General features: G+C 40.8%; 1 protein-coding gene across 1 annotated transcript in view; it reads left to right on the top strand.

Moving 5' to 3' along the window:
- The first annotated feature begins 617 nt into the window (after positions 1–617).
- The window catches only part of wars2 (tryptophanyl tRNA synthetase 2, mitochondrial), a 28537-nt gene continuing 13028 nt past the window's right edge, over positions 618–16126 (top strand). The window contains exon 1 of the mRNA XM_084908740.1: positions 618–746. Within this exon, the coding sequence (XP_084764866.1) occupies positions 642–746 (105 nt within the window). The 5' untranslated portion in view covers positions 618–641. The remainder of the gene's footprint in view (positions 747–16126) is intronic.

The following is a 16126-nucleotide window of genomic DNA, read 5'->3' as shown; positions in this document are numbered from 1 at the left end:
GTTTCTTCTTCTATGCCCCTATGTATTATTTTTGTTGTTGCTGTTTTTACTTAATAAGGTATTATAAATATATTTTGATGATAAAACCTCTGCAAGCTTACTATTACTGAAGTAGTACGATTATGGCTTTTACCACAAATGCTTGCAGCAGATGGCTGCCCTCTCTGAACCTGGTTCTGTTGGAGGTTGCTTTTTGGTGAAATGACGTTTTTCCTTCCCACTGTTGACAATTGCTTGCTCACAGGGGGTTGTGGGATTGTTGGGGTTTCTTTCTAATTTTTAGGGTCCTTACCTTACCAATAGAAAGTGTCTTAAGGCAACTGTTGTGATTTGGCAACATACAAATTAAAGTAACACATCTTAAAACGTTGCTCGGTGCAAAATGAAGTTTAATTTCTTGCTGGTGCCACTTTTTGTATAATACAGTGAGGACAAAGGATTGCATATAAACCTTAGGCTGTGTTGAGTGTTTGCCAAACCAGTTCTGATCTCTGTTTACTTCTGATTAAATATTAGGCTCTCATATGGGCTCCGCCCGTCCTGCCACCACATTTCAAAACTCCTATAAACGCCCTGACTCTGAATTGCCGCTGTCCTTTTTGTCCTTTCACAGCCGCCGTAGTTGGAAGCTATAATCAAAGATGGCGCTCCCCATGCGGAATAACTTGAAACATTTCCCCAGATTCATTCAGAAGTTAAACTCGCCGGTAAGGTTGCTTTGCGCAGGACTTCGTCCGGAAAACAAGGTATGCTTTGCAAGAAAGCTGGTGTAGTTATTCACGAGCTTCGTGGGTGAAAAATTCATATGCAATAAACGCTGTTCTGACAAGAGTTTCGTTGAAAGCGATGCTTTCGGTGTTTATTTCGTGTTGAGAATTCAAAGAAGGTCAGCTAATAAATGACCAATGCACATTAACAGGTGCATTACGCTTTGAAGCAGTTTAGATGGGCTCTAAGTGTAATGTCTGTTTCTAATAAACTCATGCACACAGTAAACATGCTCTGTGTGCTGCAGCAACACACTTGACGTGTAGTTCTTCTTTACAAGGAAGGTGGAAAAACTCAATAGAGGTGTATTATGGCAGGGGCGAGAATTCGCAGATTAGTCAGCCTCGCATATGTCCTATTTCGATCCAGTCCGTCTCATGCATGTGCACCATGAAGTGCTGTTTTGCAGGCTAAAGGATATATTCACAAATCTAACTGACATAATGCATCGAACAGGCGACACAACCTATGTTGGGTCACATTATCACCATTATTTCCGTCATCACAGATATTTCCGTGACGTTAGTCAGGTGCTTGTTATTTCTTCTTTTATTCCCATTAAAAACACTTTCTCATTAGGTAAACTACCATAAGCTATTAGAACCTAAACATCACTCTGATTCATTGTTTTTATTATTTTTTTCCTGTAACCATGTGACTGATTTCTAAAAACTAAAAGAGAAGTATCAAAATCTGGCAATAAAACGCCAGATTCTTTATTGTGTTTACTTTATGATTAGATGTTTGCCTATATTAAGAATTTTCTTTAGACAGGGTTCTTTTCAGGGCTTGGCCAATTTATCTTTCTAAGAGTGGAGTTCTCAGAGACTGCTGATCATCCTGTGGTCAAAGCTTATTTCATAAGGAGCTCATGCCTTTGCTGTTGTTGCACCAAAACTCTATAATAATCTCATAAGGGACCTGAGATCAGCCTCAGTGTGGCTGTTTTTAAGTTTGAAATTAATTTGGGTTATTTCATGTAAACTGTGAGTGAATGTAGTGTCAGATTTTTGTTTATTCTGTTTTATATTAATGTAAAGTTCTTTGGCTTTAAATCTGGTTTAGGAATAAAATTTTCTTACTTATTTAAACAATTGAAAACAATGTGTTCAGCTACTGACAGAAGGTACAAAAAATTACCTGTAGATGAGTTACACCCACCTTTACCTGATGTATTACCGAACAAAAGAAGGTGCAGCAGACTTGTGTAACAAAGCTAATGTCATTAATTACATCATCTTCTAGGATGTTTAGAACTTCACTAGATGACAGAACATCAACCCATTTCTCTTTTTCACTCATCTCCATAATCTTCCTGTAGCCACTTTGATCTTTTGCTTATACCGAGGCTGCTGGCTTGCGGCTGGCTCTGAGATCTGGTTAGCTTTAGCCACCTTTCCTTTGTTAGCTTTTTTAAAATATCCACGTTCAGCTGGGTCAGGGTGATTTGAGTATATGGTTAGGTTTGTTGTTAGCAATGTTTTTGTGGTGGATTACTTTACCAAGCTCTGTGTCTTTACTTACAGCGGAGAGCTTTCACGCTAATGACATACTACTGTGTCACTGTACACAGTATGAAGTATGAAAAGTACTGACACTCCTTTTGGCGCAATGATTAAATTACACTCTTTAGTCGCAGCTGTTAGATTTCTTCTTGTTCAAAAGAAGAAAAAAACTTGTACTTTTTGTTGCACTCTGGATGAAAATAAAGACAGATGATATTAAATTCAGGTTCCACATCCTGGAAATGAATATTCTCACTGAAACCTCATGAATACATTTTAAAAAACTGTTCTTTAAATTGCTGAAATGTACTGAAACGTAATAAGTTTAGCATTATTATTATTATTGTTGTGTTTTGTTTTTTTAAGTTTGATTAATTCAACTAATTTTAGAATTTCCAAATTCATAATTAGACCCATTCTGGAAAAATTACGGGAATTCTGGAAATCAATCTAAAGTGATTAAAATGATGTGCAGTGTGGCTATAACTGGCTGGGATGAAGCTAATGTGTATCTGGAAAACTGCTGACAATTTGGGAAAATGTTCTGATCTGTTTTGAACCTGGAACGCCTCATTACACCTTATGTTTATTTTTATTCTGTGCAAGAATTCAATCATCCAATATTCTTCCTTTGGCTGGAGGACTATTGGAGGCTGGGGCCGTAGTTTGGAGCTTATGGGTGAAGCCAGCTGACATTTGATCCTAGACTTTCTTTTTCTTTGAGTCAGTTTACAGTCAGGCTGTTAATGCATGACTGTCAGCCACAATGAATATAATTTAAATGATCATGTGACAATTGCTGATGGTTTTTACACTGCATTTTAATATTTTGCTGTCCACATGCCCTGTTTATCTGCAGGGCAGATAAACAGGGCATGGTAAAAATATATTAGTCCATGTTTTATCCTTTGAATCCCCTCTTGCATTTGCCATTAAATTGGGAAGGGAGACACAACAGTGTCAGAATGAGGCTCTCTGTGTTGTACGCAATGTCAATCAGTCTATTTCACTTGCTGGTTTTATCTGTTTTATGTGGAATAGAAACCAGCAAGTCTAGGCCATTCAACAAGTAATCCAGTAATGTCTATTTACTTTAAATGGTAAATGGCCTGCATTTGTATAGCGCTTTTCTAGCTACATTACAAAGCGCTTTACACTACATTCAGTCATTCACCCATTCACACACTGGCGATAGCAAGCTACATTGTAGCCACAGCTGCCCTGGGGCGCACTGACAGAGGTGAGGCTGCCGGACACAGGCGCCACCGGGCCCTCTGACCACCACCAGTAGGCAAACATGGGGTTAGTATCTTGTCCAAGGATATTTGGCATGCAGCCAGGAGGCAGCCTGGGATTGAACCACCGACCTTCTGATTAGTGGCTGACCTGCTCTGCCACCTGAGCTACAGCCACCCCTACAATATATAATATAATATAATATAAAGCTTTATAAAGCTATAAATATAATATAAAGCTTCTTGAGGTGACTGCTGTGGTGCTGCTGTGCAGCTGATTTGGTGCTATATAAATAGAATAGAAATGAATTGAATTGAATGTAAATATGACTGATTCAGTCCAAGACTTCAGCCATGAATCAGACAAAATATAGATCAAACTAGAACAAAACATAGTTTCACCCAGTCCCTGTTGGAAAGGGATTCTGGGAAATGGAGGAAGTAAACTGAGATTGAATTAAGCAAGCAAAACATGGTTGTCTCAGTTATATAAACTAATGGTGTCACAGTTCTTTTTCTTTTTTTCTTATCAATAGTCATTTGGTGTGTTTTTGGTTTCTGCATGAGTTTGAAGATTTATTCTGTGATGTAACACGTCGTATTTGTTCACTATTTTAGTAGTTTTCATTTGCTCGTCTGGCTTGAGTTTGTTTTGTGGAGTTTATTTTCCTAGTCTGGCATGTGAAATCACATCCTCAGTAGCACTCCTTAAGTGTACCTTTTTGACTTCAGTGGATTCGAGAAACACGCCTAATATAAGTCAGCTTAGGGCTTTTTATCATTGTGCAGCTGCCCTTGCGAAGCAAATGATGTGTTAAGGCAAACGATGAGTCCCTTGGCACACGTAAAAACAACCAGTTTGTTTCAGAGTAACAACAATCCTAAATATTGAGTTGTTCTGGCATGACTGTGCACCTCCAAACTTCACCCATCTGCTCAAAACTCCACTGCTGGTTGATGTACGAGCTGTAACACAGAATCTGCGTTCACTGCCATCTCGTCTGTATTTTGTTAAGCCAAAGTCTCTGGAGGGGCCGGAGAAGGTGTGCGACGAGAGGGGAGGAAGGGGTGGAAAGCTGGGGGGGGGGACTCTGAAAGCATCACAGCAGTGCTTCATTACCAGCAATAACATCAGAAATGAAGTGTTGGTTTTCATTTGTTTTAATTTTCTCCAAATGTGGACGGCCGAGTGCAAACACGAGCGTGCTCACAATGCTCCGAGGTGTGATGTGCGTCAAACAAGATGCTCTTTTAGAGGTTTTTCTGCACTGTAAAAAGTCAGTGAGCCTCAACGGACTGACACAAAGATGAAGTGCGACCGTTTGTCAGATGCTTTTGATTTGGAGAGAAATGTTTGTCGGCTGTGGTTTGCTTTTAAATATTAGTCTCCTTGATGCCTGTTTGGGAAAGCAAATATCAGCGAGGAAACATCAACTTGCCAAGGCCTAAAATTAAAATGTGTTTTTGTTTTGCTTTGTTTTTTGCAGTCCTGGCTGGATGAACGGGTTAGAAACGCATGTTTTTCCCAGCTTTTTTTGGTGGTGAGAGACATTGCAGCTGAAAGGTATAAAATGTCTTAGAATGCAGTTGTGGTGCTGATTAGTGCATCAATTCCAAAATTATTTCAGGAATTTTGCAGAAATTTTGTTTTAAGTCTTGAGATCAAAACTCTAGTTGTTGTCATTGCTTTGGAGGCCTGGAGCCTACACACCAGTCTTCAGAGGGAAGAGGAAACTACACAGCCTGTGTCTGGGACAGCATGGTGATGAATTGGATGCGCAACACAGAGGCTGCAAACAAAAAGGGGGAGAGCAGGCTGCAGTTTCTAAAGAAGTTGAGATCCTTCAGTATGTGCAACAGCCAGTACTAGGCTGCGGACTGCTGGCAGAGCAGCATTGGAGCTGTGCCATGACTGAACTGAATAAAGTCATCGGGAAGGCTGGCTCTGTGACTGGCTGCAAATTGGACTCTTTGGCGAGGTCACTTAACAATCTGTAATCCATCCATCCATCCGCTTCCGCTTCTCCTTTTCAGGGTCGTGGAGCCTATCCCAGCTGACATAGGGCGAGAGGCGGGGTACACCCTGGACAGGTCGCCAGTGTGTCGCAGGGCCAACACACAGGGACAGACAACGATTCATGCTCACATTCACTCCCGCATTCACACCTATAGGCAATTTGGATTAATCAATTAACCCAGTGGTTCCCAAACTTTTTTTTTTGCTGGGCCCCCCTTTGTTTTACAAGAAACAAAGGGGCACACGCACGCACAAACACATCCTCCAACCACACACACCCATATTTTGCTCCATTGCGGTTTATTTCACACCTCAAACATTTAGTAAACAATTAAGCAAATACAAGTAATCTGCAATAAATGACAGGTAGTAATAAAATAAACTAACTAACTCTTTTACGCTACGTCCGCACCTACACGGGTATTTTTGAAAACGCAGCTGTTTCGTCCACACGTAAACGGTGTGAATCACCGAAAACTGAGATTTTTAAAACTCCTTTTTTTCGTTTACGTGTGGACGAGGAATACAGAGTTCGTCACGCAGCGTCAAAGGTATGTGCCTTTTTTCACGTCACGCTGTGCGCCACGTTATTGTTTACATGAGATGAATTGCAGAATGGCAGATAGAGACAAAATACTGTTAATCTGACTATCTGCAGGTTCTACACGCTTACATACACACACGCAGTTACTGTCCCTCCATTTACAAAGGCAGAGGCGTCACGGTGTGATTATTTTACATGTAGTTGTTTTTTTCCTGTGTAATAATATTCAACATTGCTATCAATACATTTCTCAAAAAATGCCTCTCTGTGCAAAATGGGTTTAAAAACATAAACAGCTGTGGGATCCTGTTTGTCCGTGATTTGAACCGGGGGAACAAATCGTGGCAGGATCAGCCTGATATTATTTGTATCCCGCTGTAACTTTACTGTATAAAGAGCTCACATCTCCAAAATGTCAGGAGTAGTTAGTCATTACAACAAGTGTTTGTGAACTAAAAATCAAGAATGTGGGATACTGTTTGTCCGTGATTTAAACAGCCCAGCGCTGCTCCCTAACGAAGGGGAAAACCAATTCTGCAGGGAGACTTACCTCGGCACTTGTGCAGGTGAAGCAAAAGGGAGGATTTGCTTCACCATATTTTCTAGTCTTTGGCTTAGAACAGGGGTGGGCAACTCCAGGCCTCGGGGGCCGGTGTCCTGCAGGTTTTAGATGTGTCCTTGAACCAACACAGCTGATTTAAATGGCTAAATTAGCTCCTCAACATGTCTTGAAGTTCTCCAGAGGCCTGGTAACGAACTAATCATGTGATTCAGGTGTGTTGACCGAAGGTGAGATCTAAAACCTGCAGGACACTGGCCCTCGGGGTCTGGAATTGCCCACCCCTGGCTTAGAAGGAAGTTGGTTTGGAAACATATTCAGCTATGCTTCATCTCCTGCTTTGCGTTTCTGTGGGTGCCCCGTGCTAGCAGTGTCCAAGCGTTTTGTTGTTTTTTTTTCCCCTTTTCATACCCCCTCCCCCCCCCCTGCAATAGCTCTGCGCTTGGCCCCACACTTTGGGAAGGTCAGAATTAACCTATCCCCACAAACTGCATGTCTTTGGACTGTGAGAGGAGGGAACCCACGCAAACACGGGGAGAACATGCAAACTCCACACAGAAAGACCCCGGCCTGGCCCCGGACTCAGGGCCTTCTTGCTGTGCGGCAACAGTGCTAACCACTGTGCCACCGCACTTGCTGGACAAGCTTTCTAAAGGGCTCAAGCTACGTCTGTACAGCGTAACACATCTAACAGGGAATCATCTGTTTTCCCATTATAATCACTTATTTCAACTTTGCACTGTTACAACTCTTAAAACACTGTTACACTAAACCACTTTTATGCCATCATTTTTTTTTCACTACTTCTTTTTTTTTTTACGAAGTAAAGTATCTATCTATATCTATAAATATCTATATTTTATTTGTTTATTTAATTTTATTTCTTCTTGTGAGTTCCTTAGCCATGAGATGATGAGACGAGGCATCACAGGTATTTAATGATTTAAAAATTCAAGATATTGGCCGATATTATTTCTTTTCTTTTCAGACATAGGAAACAAACAAATTTCCCAAACTTTTGTTATGCATAAATATTTAAAAATAACTTGTTTATGCTTCAGCGGGCTCTGCTTGGATTAGCTCGTTGTCGTGTTTGTGGCGTTCCAAACACAGGGACGCTGCAGGGCGCCCTCTGTTGGAGGAACTATGCAACATCAACAGTCATAACATGAATAAATAGTTTTCGTCCTGTGTCTTTAGTTTTTAATTACATTTTTTCTGTTATAGGCTGTTTTAAAAATTCAATATCGTTAATATCGGATAGCTGGTACATCAGTGGAGCTCTGTCAAACTCGATATATTTACTGTTTAGTTTTTATGTGTCTAAATTAAATGAAAAAGAGGCATTAAGTAATTTTTAATATAGTATATATTGTCTTACACTAGCTTTTAAGGTACTGTGATAGCTTTTTTTTTTGTCCTCAAGAGAAAAAACAAAAAAAAATAGTTCTCAGTTAAAAATAAGCAAATCTTTATATATAAATCTTTGTATCTTTGCACTTGAGAAACTGCAGATTTGTTTGGATAGCACTGAAATATTTCTACTGTAACTCTACAGCAGGGGTCCCCAATCCCAGTCCGCGAGGGCCGGTGTCCCTGCAGGTTTTAGATCTCACCCTGGGTCAATACACCTGAATCACATGATTAGTTCATTACCAGGCCTCTGAAGAACTTCAAGACATGTTGAGAAGGTAATTTATCCATTTAAATCAGCTGTGATGGATCAAGGACACATCTAAAACCTGCAGGGACACCGGCCCTTGTGGACTGGGACTGGGGACCCCTGCCCTACAGCAGCGTTACCTCCAGCCTCACATCACTTGTAAATATGTTCCTCCCCTGTCCAGGCATCCCCGGCCTGTGCTCCTGTTATTGGTTGATATCAGTCATGTCAGCCCCCAGCTCCAGGAAAGAGGAATTGACTTCTAATTTTTCTCTCCGTTCTCCTTGACTCCACGTTCACTTACTCGAGTGTCAGTTAAAACCATTAGAGCTGTTCCCACACCACACGGGAGGGGCCTGCGAGAGCGCGGAAACACAGTCTCTCCTTTGAGGATGTTCATTAACTGCCCTATTTATTTTCAACTGTCAGAAAAGCCCGCTAATTCTCAGCAGTCCCGCCTGTGTAATTAGGTCTGTCGTAATCATTCTGCAGCCGGGGCCCTCACTCAGATGCCGCGCACATTACCCGTCTCTTAAAGCAATCCCATATGTCAGCGTATTCGTTTGGATAATTTCATATAGCTAAGTCGAATTACAGAGTCGCTCCACAGACGTGCCCACAGTGGTACCTGACAAATCTTACTAGTTCTTCCATGCTTCAGCTTGTGCTGTCTGCAGCACTTTTTCCCAAGCTTCTGACATTTTTAATTAAAACCAAACGAGTATCTGATATTGTGTCTTTTGAGTCGCACTCAAATCGAGAGACACTGCCTTTGGAGACGGAAATGACTGCACTCTTCAGAGGTGGAGGTTCACCCTGAGTGTTACTTTAATTACATATTGTCAAATTTATGACGTGTGCGCTGGCTAGGTTTTTGCTGTCTTGTGACGCTTACTTGTTTTTCTTTTTGAGTTCCTGTCAGTCATTTGTTTCCAGCAAGTGAAATGAAATGAAATTAAACGTATCCATTGTCAACATTGAAAGGGAAGGAAATGGTTTAATGAAGCTATTTCAAATGGCTTGAACAGAGCCAAAGCATGGAAGTAAGTAGCTCTGGTATAAATGTGTTTATCTAAGAGTGAAAAAATTGCAATATAAACGAAGTTTCCCAGCTGTGCACAGCTGCTGTTCATGGGATCGTTTTTGTAGGCAAACTGGTTTGGCTCTAGCAAAGCTGAACTTGAGCTGGGTTGTAGTCAGTGATCCTGCTTTTGGATTGATTCATCTTTTGTGAGAATGATAACCTTTATTATATATAAAATTAGGATGCTAAATAGTTTGCTGTGAATGGTTAGCGATCTTATTCTGTCTAGAAGCATTTAAAGTGAAAGTTGAGCTGAACTTCCCCCTCCAAAAAACTGCATTGGTGTGTTTGTCTGATGCTGCCATGCTACCTCATTATTTGATAAATACAAATACAAAGCTGCTTTGCATTTTTAGTATTTGATTGGTCCATGAAGTTCATGCGCCCACTGTTTAGTCTGAAAGATTTGTGAACACTGTTGCATGAAAAACGGTGCTTTATGATGTCTTTACAACAGGTTCAATTTCATCTTACTCTGATCATAGTTTATTCAGTATATATGTGTGTATGTGTGTATGTGTGCTTTCTCTTTAATTATGGGGTGAACAGTCTGAATGAAACTTTTTTTTTTCCAACATCATCACACATAAAATGATTATTAACATCTATATATATATATATTTTTTTTTAGAAAAGATGTATTATAAATGATACATTTTTGATTTTTGTATATATTATGCTCATTTCCTAATCCACAGGCTTGGCTAGTTGAAATTACTATCTGCAGTGGAGATGGTTTCTAACCCAAGTTACCCCTTGGTCATATAGCTGTAGATGTTACATACATCCAAGAGATGGGAAGGTTGGCAATGCAGTGGTTAGCACCATCATGTCAGAGAAAGAAGTTCTTGGGTTCAAATTTACTGGCTAGCCAGTAAACTTTGAGTTTGCGTATTCTCCCAGCTGCTTCCCACGGTCCAAAGACATACACTTAATGTTAATTGGTGTTAATAAATTGCGCTCCCTCCACTATCCTGAATTGTATAAACAGAAGGAACAGTTGCCCAATGACTAGTTTTCGTCACAAATTATCATCCCTTCAATCTTAATTTCAATTACTGCTAATCAGCTATCCCCAACGCTTCCCATTTTTCTGAGTTTCAGTGAAGTAGACGTTGTTCTGCTCTGCAGATGTGCTGTGAACTGGAGGGGAATCTAAACAGAACCTGCAGCAGCTGCAGAACTGGTTTATGTGCCATTGGTTCAAGTGCAACGAGAGCTATTCACATATCCTAGCTAATTTCTAACCAAAACTGTGGGTTAGGCATCTCATTAAAGAGGCAGCTGATCATTTCTGTGTTGTTTATTTGTCACAAAATATCTGTACTTACATTTGCCAAAGAAAACTGTTTAATTCTTTATTAATTATTTTAAGGAAGTGTGATGGTGCGCAAAAGATGCATCCACCTGTGCATGTATCCTTCCCTGCTGCCAACAAATCAAATGGAGGTTTGTGGGAAACACTGAGATGTGGAATGTTGTTAAAAATTTCTAAAGTATTCAAAAGTAGTCTTTTAAATCTGTGTTAGGAAGATGTTTTATTATGGGCCTTAATGTTAAATGGTGTGAAGTTTCTGCTTCTTTGGATTAACCATCTTTCACACGTGTTATGTATAATAACATCAGCACCTAATAGGACACTGTCATTGATACACTATCGGTTGTCAGTGTTTGTCACTTCCCATAAACTAGAAAAGTCATTAAATGTTTAGTTTCTAATGAGCCAGATCCAAGTTTCCTGTCTTAAGTAGGCAGCGCTCCTCTTGATGATCTCCCCCCAGGCTATACTGAAGTCTGGTTTCTTCAGAAGCTGCAGACATTTAGGACTGGAGGCCGGAGCTGCCTCTGCTGCCTGGTTATTTTTGGAGCACTGTTGAGCCCTGTCTGCGGGGAGTGCTGTTTTTGAAGGGCCTCCAGTCCCATTAATCAGCCAAGGGACCCCACGGCGCGAGCGGGCCCTGAGCCCTGGCCTGCCACACTGCAGTGTTCTGTTCCTGTAGCCCCGCTCTCTGCACAGTGTGAAGCTCAGAGGAACCTCATCAATCTCACCTGTCCCACACGTCAACCACAGATTTAATCAATTGCTCCTTTTGGGCCTTCTCTTCTGCTGCCCCTGCAACCCACTCTATGGGGGGAAAAAGGGAAAAAAATGCCTTTGACTGGACTATAGTCAGTCTGATTTAAAAAAAAAAAAAAAAAAAAAAAAAAAAAAAAATCATATTGCTTCCTCCTTTAATATTTTTTCCTGTTCTTCTGTCCCCTGCTTTATCCAGCGCTCCATTTACTTTTCTTCAGTTAATTTCATTAATACACCTTTCATGGTGTGTGCACATTTTCTCTGTGGTCATATGGACTTTGTTTCAAATTTGAGTGTTTGAGTGTATCCTCACATTGGCTAAACACACACATGCTTTCAAGAAAAAAGCGGTGAGGATGGTGGGGAGTACAGTAAGCCCTATTTCCTGTTTGATACCTGACTGAAGTGCAGCTCTGTCGGTCGCCTGCTTTAACAGGTCCCTAAGTGAGCGAAAGACAGAGATGAAGAAAGATATGTGGGTAAGGAGGGGAGGGGCTCTGTGTCAAAGTGTATTTCAGCTTGTTGGCGTTAATGGGGTGCCTGCAGTGCCCAGGACAGAATAAGAACACTGGATCCAATGTGCAAGACACTCAGCGGGAGCGCAGCGAAAATCCTCCATCCGTGGCCCCATCTCTGTGCTCCACAGACATGGTTAGATCTGGGGCGCTTTGCTTGCCCACAAAGAGCTGATGGTAATTCACAGCAGGGAAAGCAGCGATGCTCCCAGAGGTGTTTTTTCTTTTTTTTTCCCTTCAGACGTGCTGAAATTGGCGTAGTAAAAAGGCGGTGACTGTCGTACCTCCTCCTCAGCTCCACGGTGAGAGAGATATCAGTGCACCACTCCAGGACACTGAGGCTCTGATATGATGTATGAGCTCTGAAAAGCAGTCTGGAGGAGATCTGAGAAGAGAAATGAGGTGTTATGCAAGTTTTAGCTCAACCAAAACCATGGCTATGATTAATAACATAGCTAGTTCGAGACTGTCGGGTCACACTAGCTGGAAGCTACAAATGCTTGATAGCAGCAGTTGTCGTGATAATAACCTGTGGTCTGTTTTGGCTTGCTTTTTTTTTTTTTTCAGATTACGTAGCAGCTTTAGTGAACAAAAGTAACAAAAGCATAAATTCTGCACAGTTGGCCATTCTCACATGTAGCACAAAAGGAAATGGTCTGCGTGAATTTCTCGCTACTGGAAATTGGTTTAGAAATTGAAGTTTGCACTCTTATGTGCGTCTGCAATGATTAATGTCTAGATTAAATAGAGGAGTGCCGGTAATGTGTAAAAAGGAGAATTAGGAAAACCCTGCTTGACATGATGTGTACAAGAGTGGCGTAGAATGGGTGCTTTTCTCCGAGACTTCAGATGAGGTGTACATTTATTCTACATTTCGAAGGCAAACAAAGTGTGATAGTATCAGCTGGAAATGTAAAAAACAAAACAAAAAACAACGTTGCAGTGCTCTCTAAGTGGGCAACCATGAAGGAGAGACATGGGTATGGTTTTCCACAGTGAAAACGTTTCGATCACGCTTTGTCCAATTCAGCCTACATGTGAGTTGGAAGCATCCAAATGTATGGCCTTTAATCTAGCAGAGGGAAAACATGTATGATTGTAGATTCAAGCCCAGAGTCTGTGTATCCACTTTTATGCATCTGCTCCCACTGCTATCTGTCATTTTACACATTCCTCGTTAAGGGCGGAATTTCATTGTAGCTCGCACTCAGTCAAATGATGAATCCAATATTTGTCATTTCCCAATATGCAGTTGTTCCAGTGCTGCGGGATACTTTGGAGAGAAGACGGAAATTTTCCTGGAATGAGACTTTCTATTAAACTGTGGGAAACCAATCACTGATTTCTCCTCGTCTTCAAATGATTGGAATGAAGTGGCGCCTGTGACAGTTGTTTTCCATTTAATAACGCAGCTTGTGGATGGGATCGAAGTCATGTTACTGTTTTGGATAGGCTGGCTGATAGTGTTCTTTCCACTTGATGTGAGCTGTCAAATTCACATGGACAGACACCTTCACAGCTTCACTGATGTTGATGTAGGCATAGACTACACGTGTAGACATATGTCTGTTTGCACATGATCGCTATCCCTACGGATAATACCACACACGCGGACAAATGAACACATATTCCCGGAAAGGTAGTGCAAGTGTGAAAGCATGGCCTTTTTAGTGTATGTAACCTTCTAGCTGTTGGCGTTAATGTCACACACACATGGTGCGTAATGTATTTAGCATATGGCAGACGTAGATGAAGAAAGCTTTCGTCGCCTTTGCGACGGTGCGGTCTGAAAGCACCACGCTCCTGTCGGTGTAAAAATATGAGACGAGAATGGCCAGCCTTTTCCGTGTCTGCTCCGTGTCATCAGCAGGTATCCAGCAACTATGAGAATGAGGAAGAAAGAGACAGAAGAAGACAGATAACACTGCTCAACAGAGGTTTGCTTGTATAAAACAGCAACTGGACAAGAAGGAAGTGTTTCATTTGTTAACTCAGAATTAACGTCTGCTGTTACTCAGGCTTTTGTCTCAATTATTTTTCTTTTTGATTTTTGTTTTTTCTTGAATTGACAATATGTGAGCCAGACACCATCTGTCATACTCCAGGGACAGCAGTGTTGTAAGGCCAGCTGGCCAGAGTTCCTTCACTTTGGTGGCTGAAAGTGTTTTTTTAGTTTAGTTTTTGGAATATTTCAACCCAGAGAGCGTGTCTGTTCCGTTTTCAAATAAAGGAATAAACACAACATTTGGTCCAAAATATTATTTCCCTCAGAAAGAAATGATCAAAGAACACAACAAGAAGCACCTCAAGAGTGCAAAACCTCTGCCAAGGCAGCTCACTCTCTGGTCTTTTAAATGTACTTTGAAAAGTTTGTAGTGTAGTAAAAACAATTGCAAATTGCAGCTTTTATTATTTTCCCTGTTGAAATATATTTTAACATGCACAATTCTGAATATAAATATATATTTTTTTTATAATTTTTATCTTTGTAGATATAGTACATGTCTCTATTTTCAGTGTTTAGTGCAGTTCCTTGAATTATTTAATAATAAATATGTGAATAAGTAAAAAAAAAAAAAGTTTTGATCATTTAATTAAAAACTTATTCAGGGAAGGCACATTGCACATGTATTCAAATTGTTGTGTATTTAAATGATTAAGACCTGTTACTGTAATGTACATAACAAAATGTATATTATTATTACAATCATAAGAATCATATTCTTATGAGGTGGGTATGTATCATTGTAGGGTCTACCTTACGCTATAAAGCGCCTTGAGGTGACTGTTGTTGTGATTTGGCGCTATGTAAATAGAACTGAACTGAATGAGCTTCAGATCAATCTATTGACTTTGTTGGAGGGGTAAATGTGATGTCATATTGTAAGAATCATAGTTTCTGAGTTTTAAGGCTTTTTCCAGTTTAGACCAATAAAATATTAAACTGACCTTGAAGGCCATTGGTGGATGTAAGATTGTAAACACGATCCCGCTCTACATCCCTACAAAGTTTTATCATAATTCATTCACAACTTTTTGAGCCGCTGTGATTACAGACAGAAATACATGCTGGTAAACGCTATGAAACACATAAGCTCCGTGGCAGAGGGGATATTGTAAAATAGAATAACTTGTGATTTCTAGCATTTTGTAAATGGCCAAACTTTAGCGCTATTTTATGATGGTTTCAGGTCTTTATTAACATGTTTAAATCTGGTTTAGAGTAAGAAATATATCTGATTTATCTTACTGGAAATTGTCTAACATACCACTGGGAGTCATTTAAAGATGTAAGGTCAAGCACTATACAAGTATTTCACAAGTTATTGAATTTAATATCGTGCGTGGCAAAAGTGTGCTTGTTGATAACATTTTATTACTGTTGGCTTTGCAGTGCAGTATTCATTACAAACATTAATTGCTTTACAGCGTTTGCTGTCGCCTCTGTCATCGTGCTCTAGTTGATTTACTTACTTGCGTAGGTTACTTTCTTCTCCAAGAGCTATAGTGGCATGTGTTTTAAGACACTTTCCTCAGACCAAAAGTAACACAGAGGTGTCTGGCGAAGTGGCTTAAAGCGTGATAGCCCACGATTGCCCAGTGGCTAGTTAGCTGTGGCGTTGACTCTCATTTGACACTCGATTGGCTCAAATGACACCATTACCATGTCTGCATGGCTAATGGCCTCCCCTGGGGGCCGGAGCAGAAGGGGGGGGAACATGCGTTTGGCATGTCAGCTCGAGGTGAGAACACACATGAGCCAGACTCTGGGTCCCGTCCGCACCCAAATCAATCCTGACACCTCTTAAGAGGCTCTCAGCATCAATGGCACTCCAGCGCAATTACCCTGTCGGTAATGACATAAGCACCCAGTTCCTTCCTGCCTCTCTCTCGCTGGGTGGAAAGCTGCTCCCTCAGGCCAGTAGATGGAGACTTTGTGGACCAACGCTGGCCTCCCAGCAGTTGTTATTCGATCCCTCTGGGTTTAAAGATGTAGAACCTCTGGGCTACGCTGGTGAGAGAGCAACTGTTATCTGATCTCAGATGCTGTGGTGAGCCTGTCCCTCAGTCAGATTGAATGTGATTTAGTTCAGCAAGCTGTCAAGATAACTGATTTCTGAGCGGTGACTGAAGAGGATATCCTCTGAAAACTTCAGGT

Source organism: Perissodus microlepis, chromosome 16, assembly GCF_051167445.1.
Source record: "Perissodus microlepis isolate ML-2025 ecotype Zambia chromosome 16, ASM5116744v1, whole genome shotgun sequence".
Classification (NCBI taxonomy): Eukaryota; Metazoa; Chordata; class Actinopteri; order Cichliformes; family Cichlidae; genus Perissodus; species Perissodus microlepis.
This window is presented reverse-complemented; position numbering and strand designations above follow the sequence as displayed.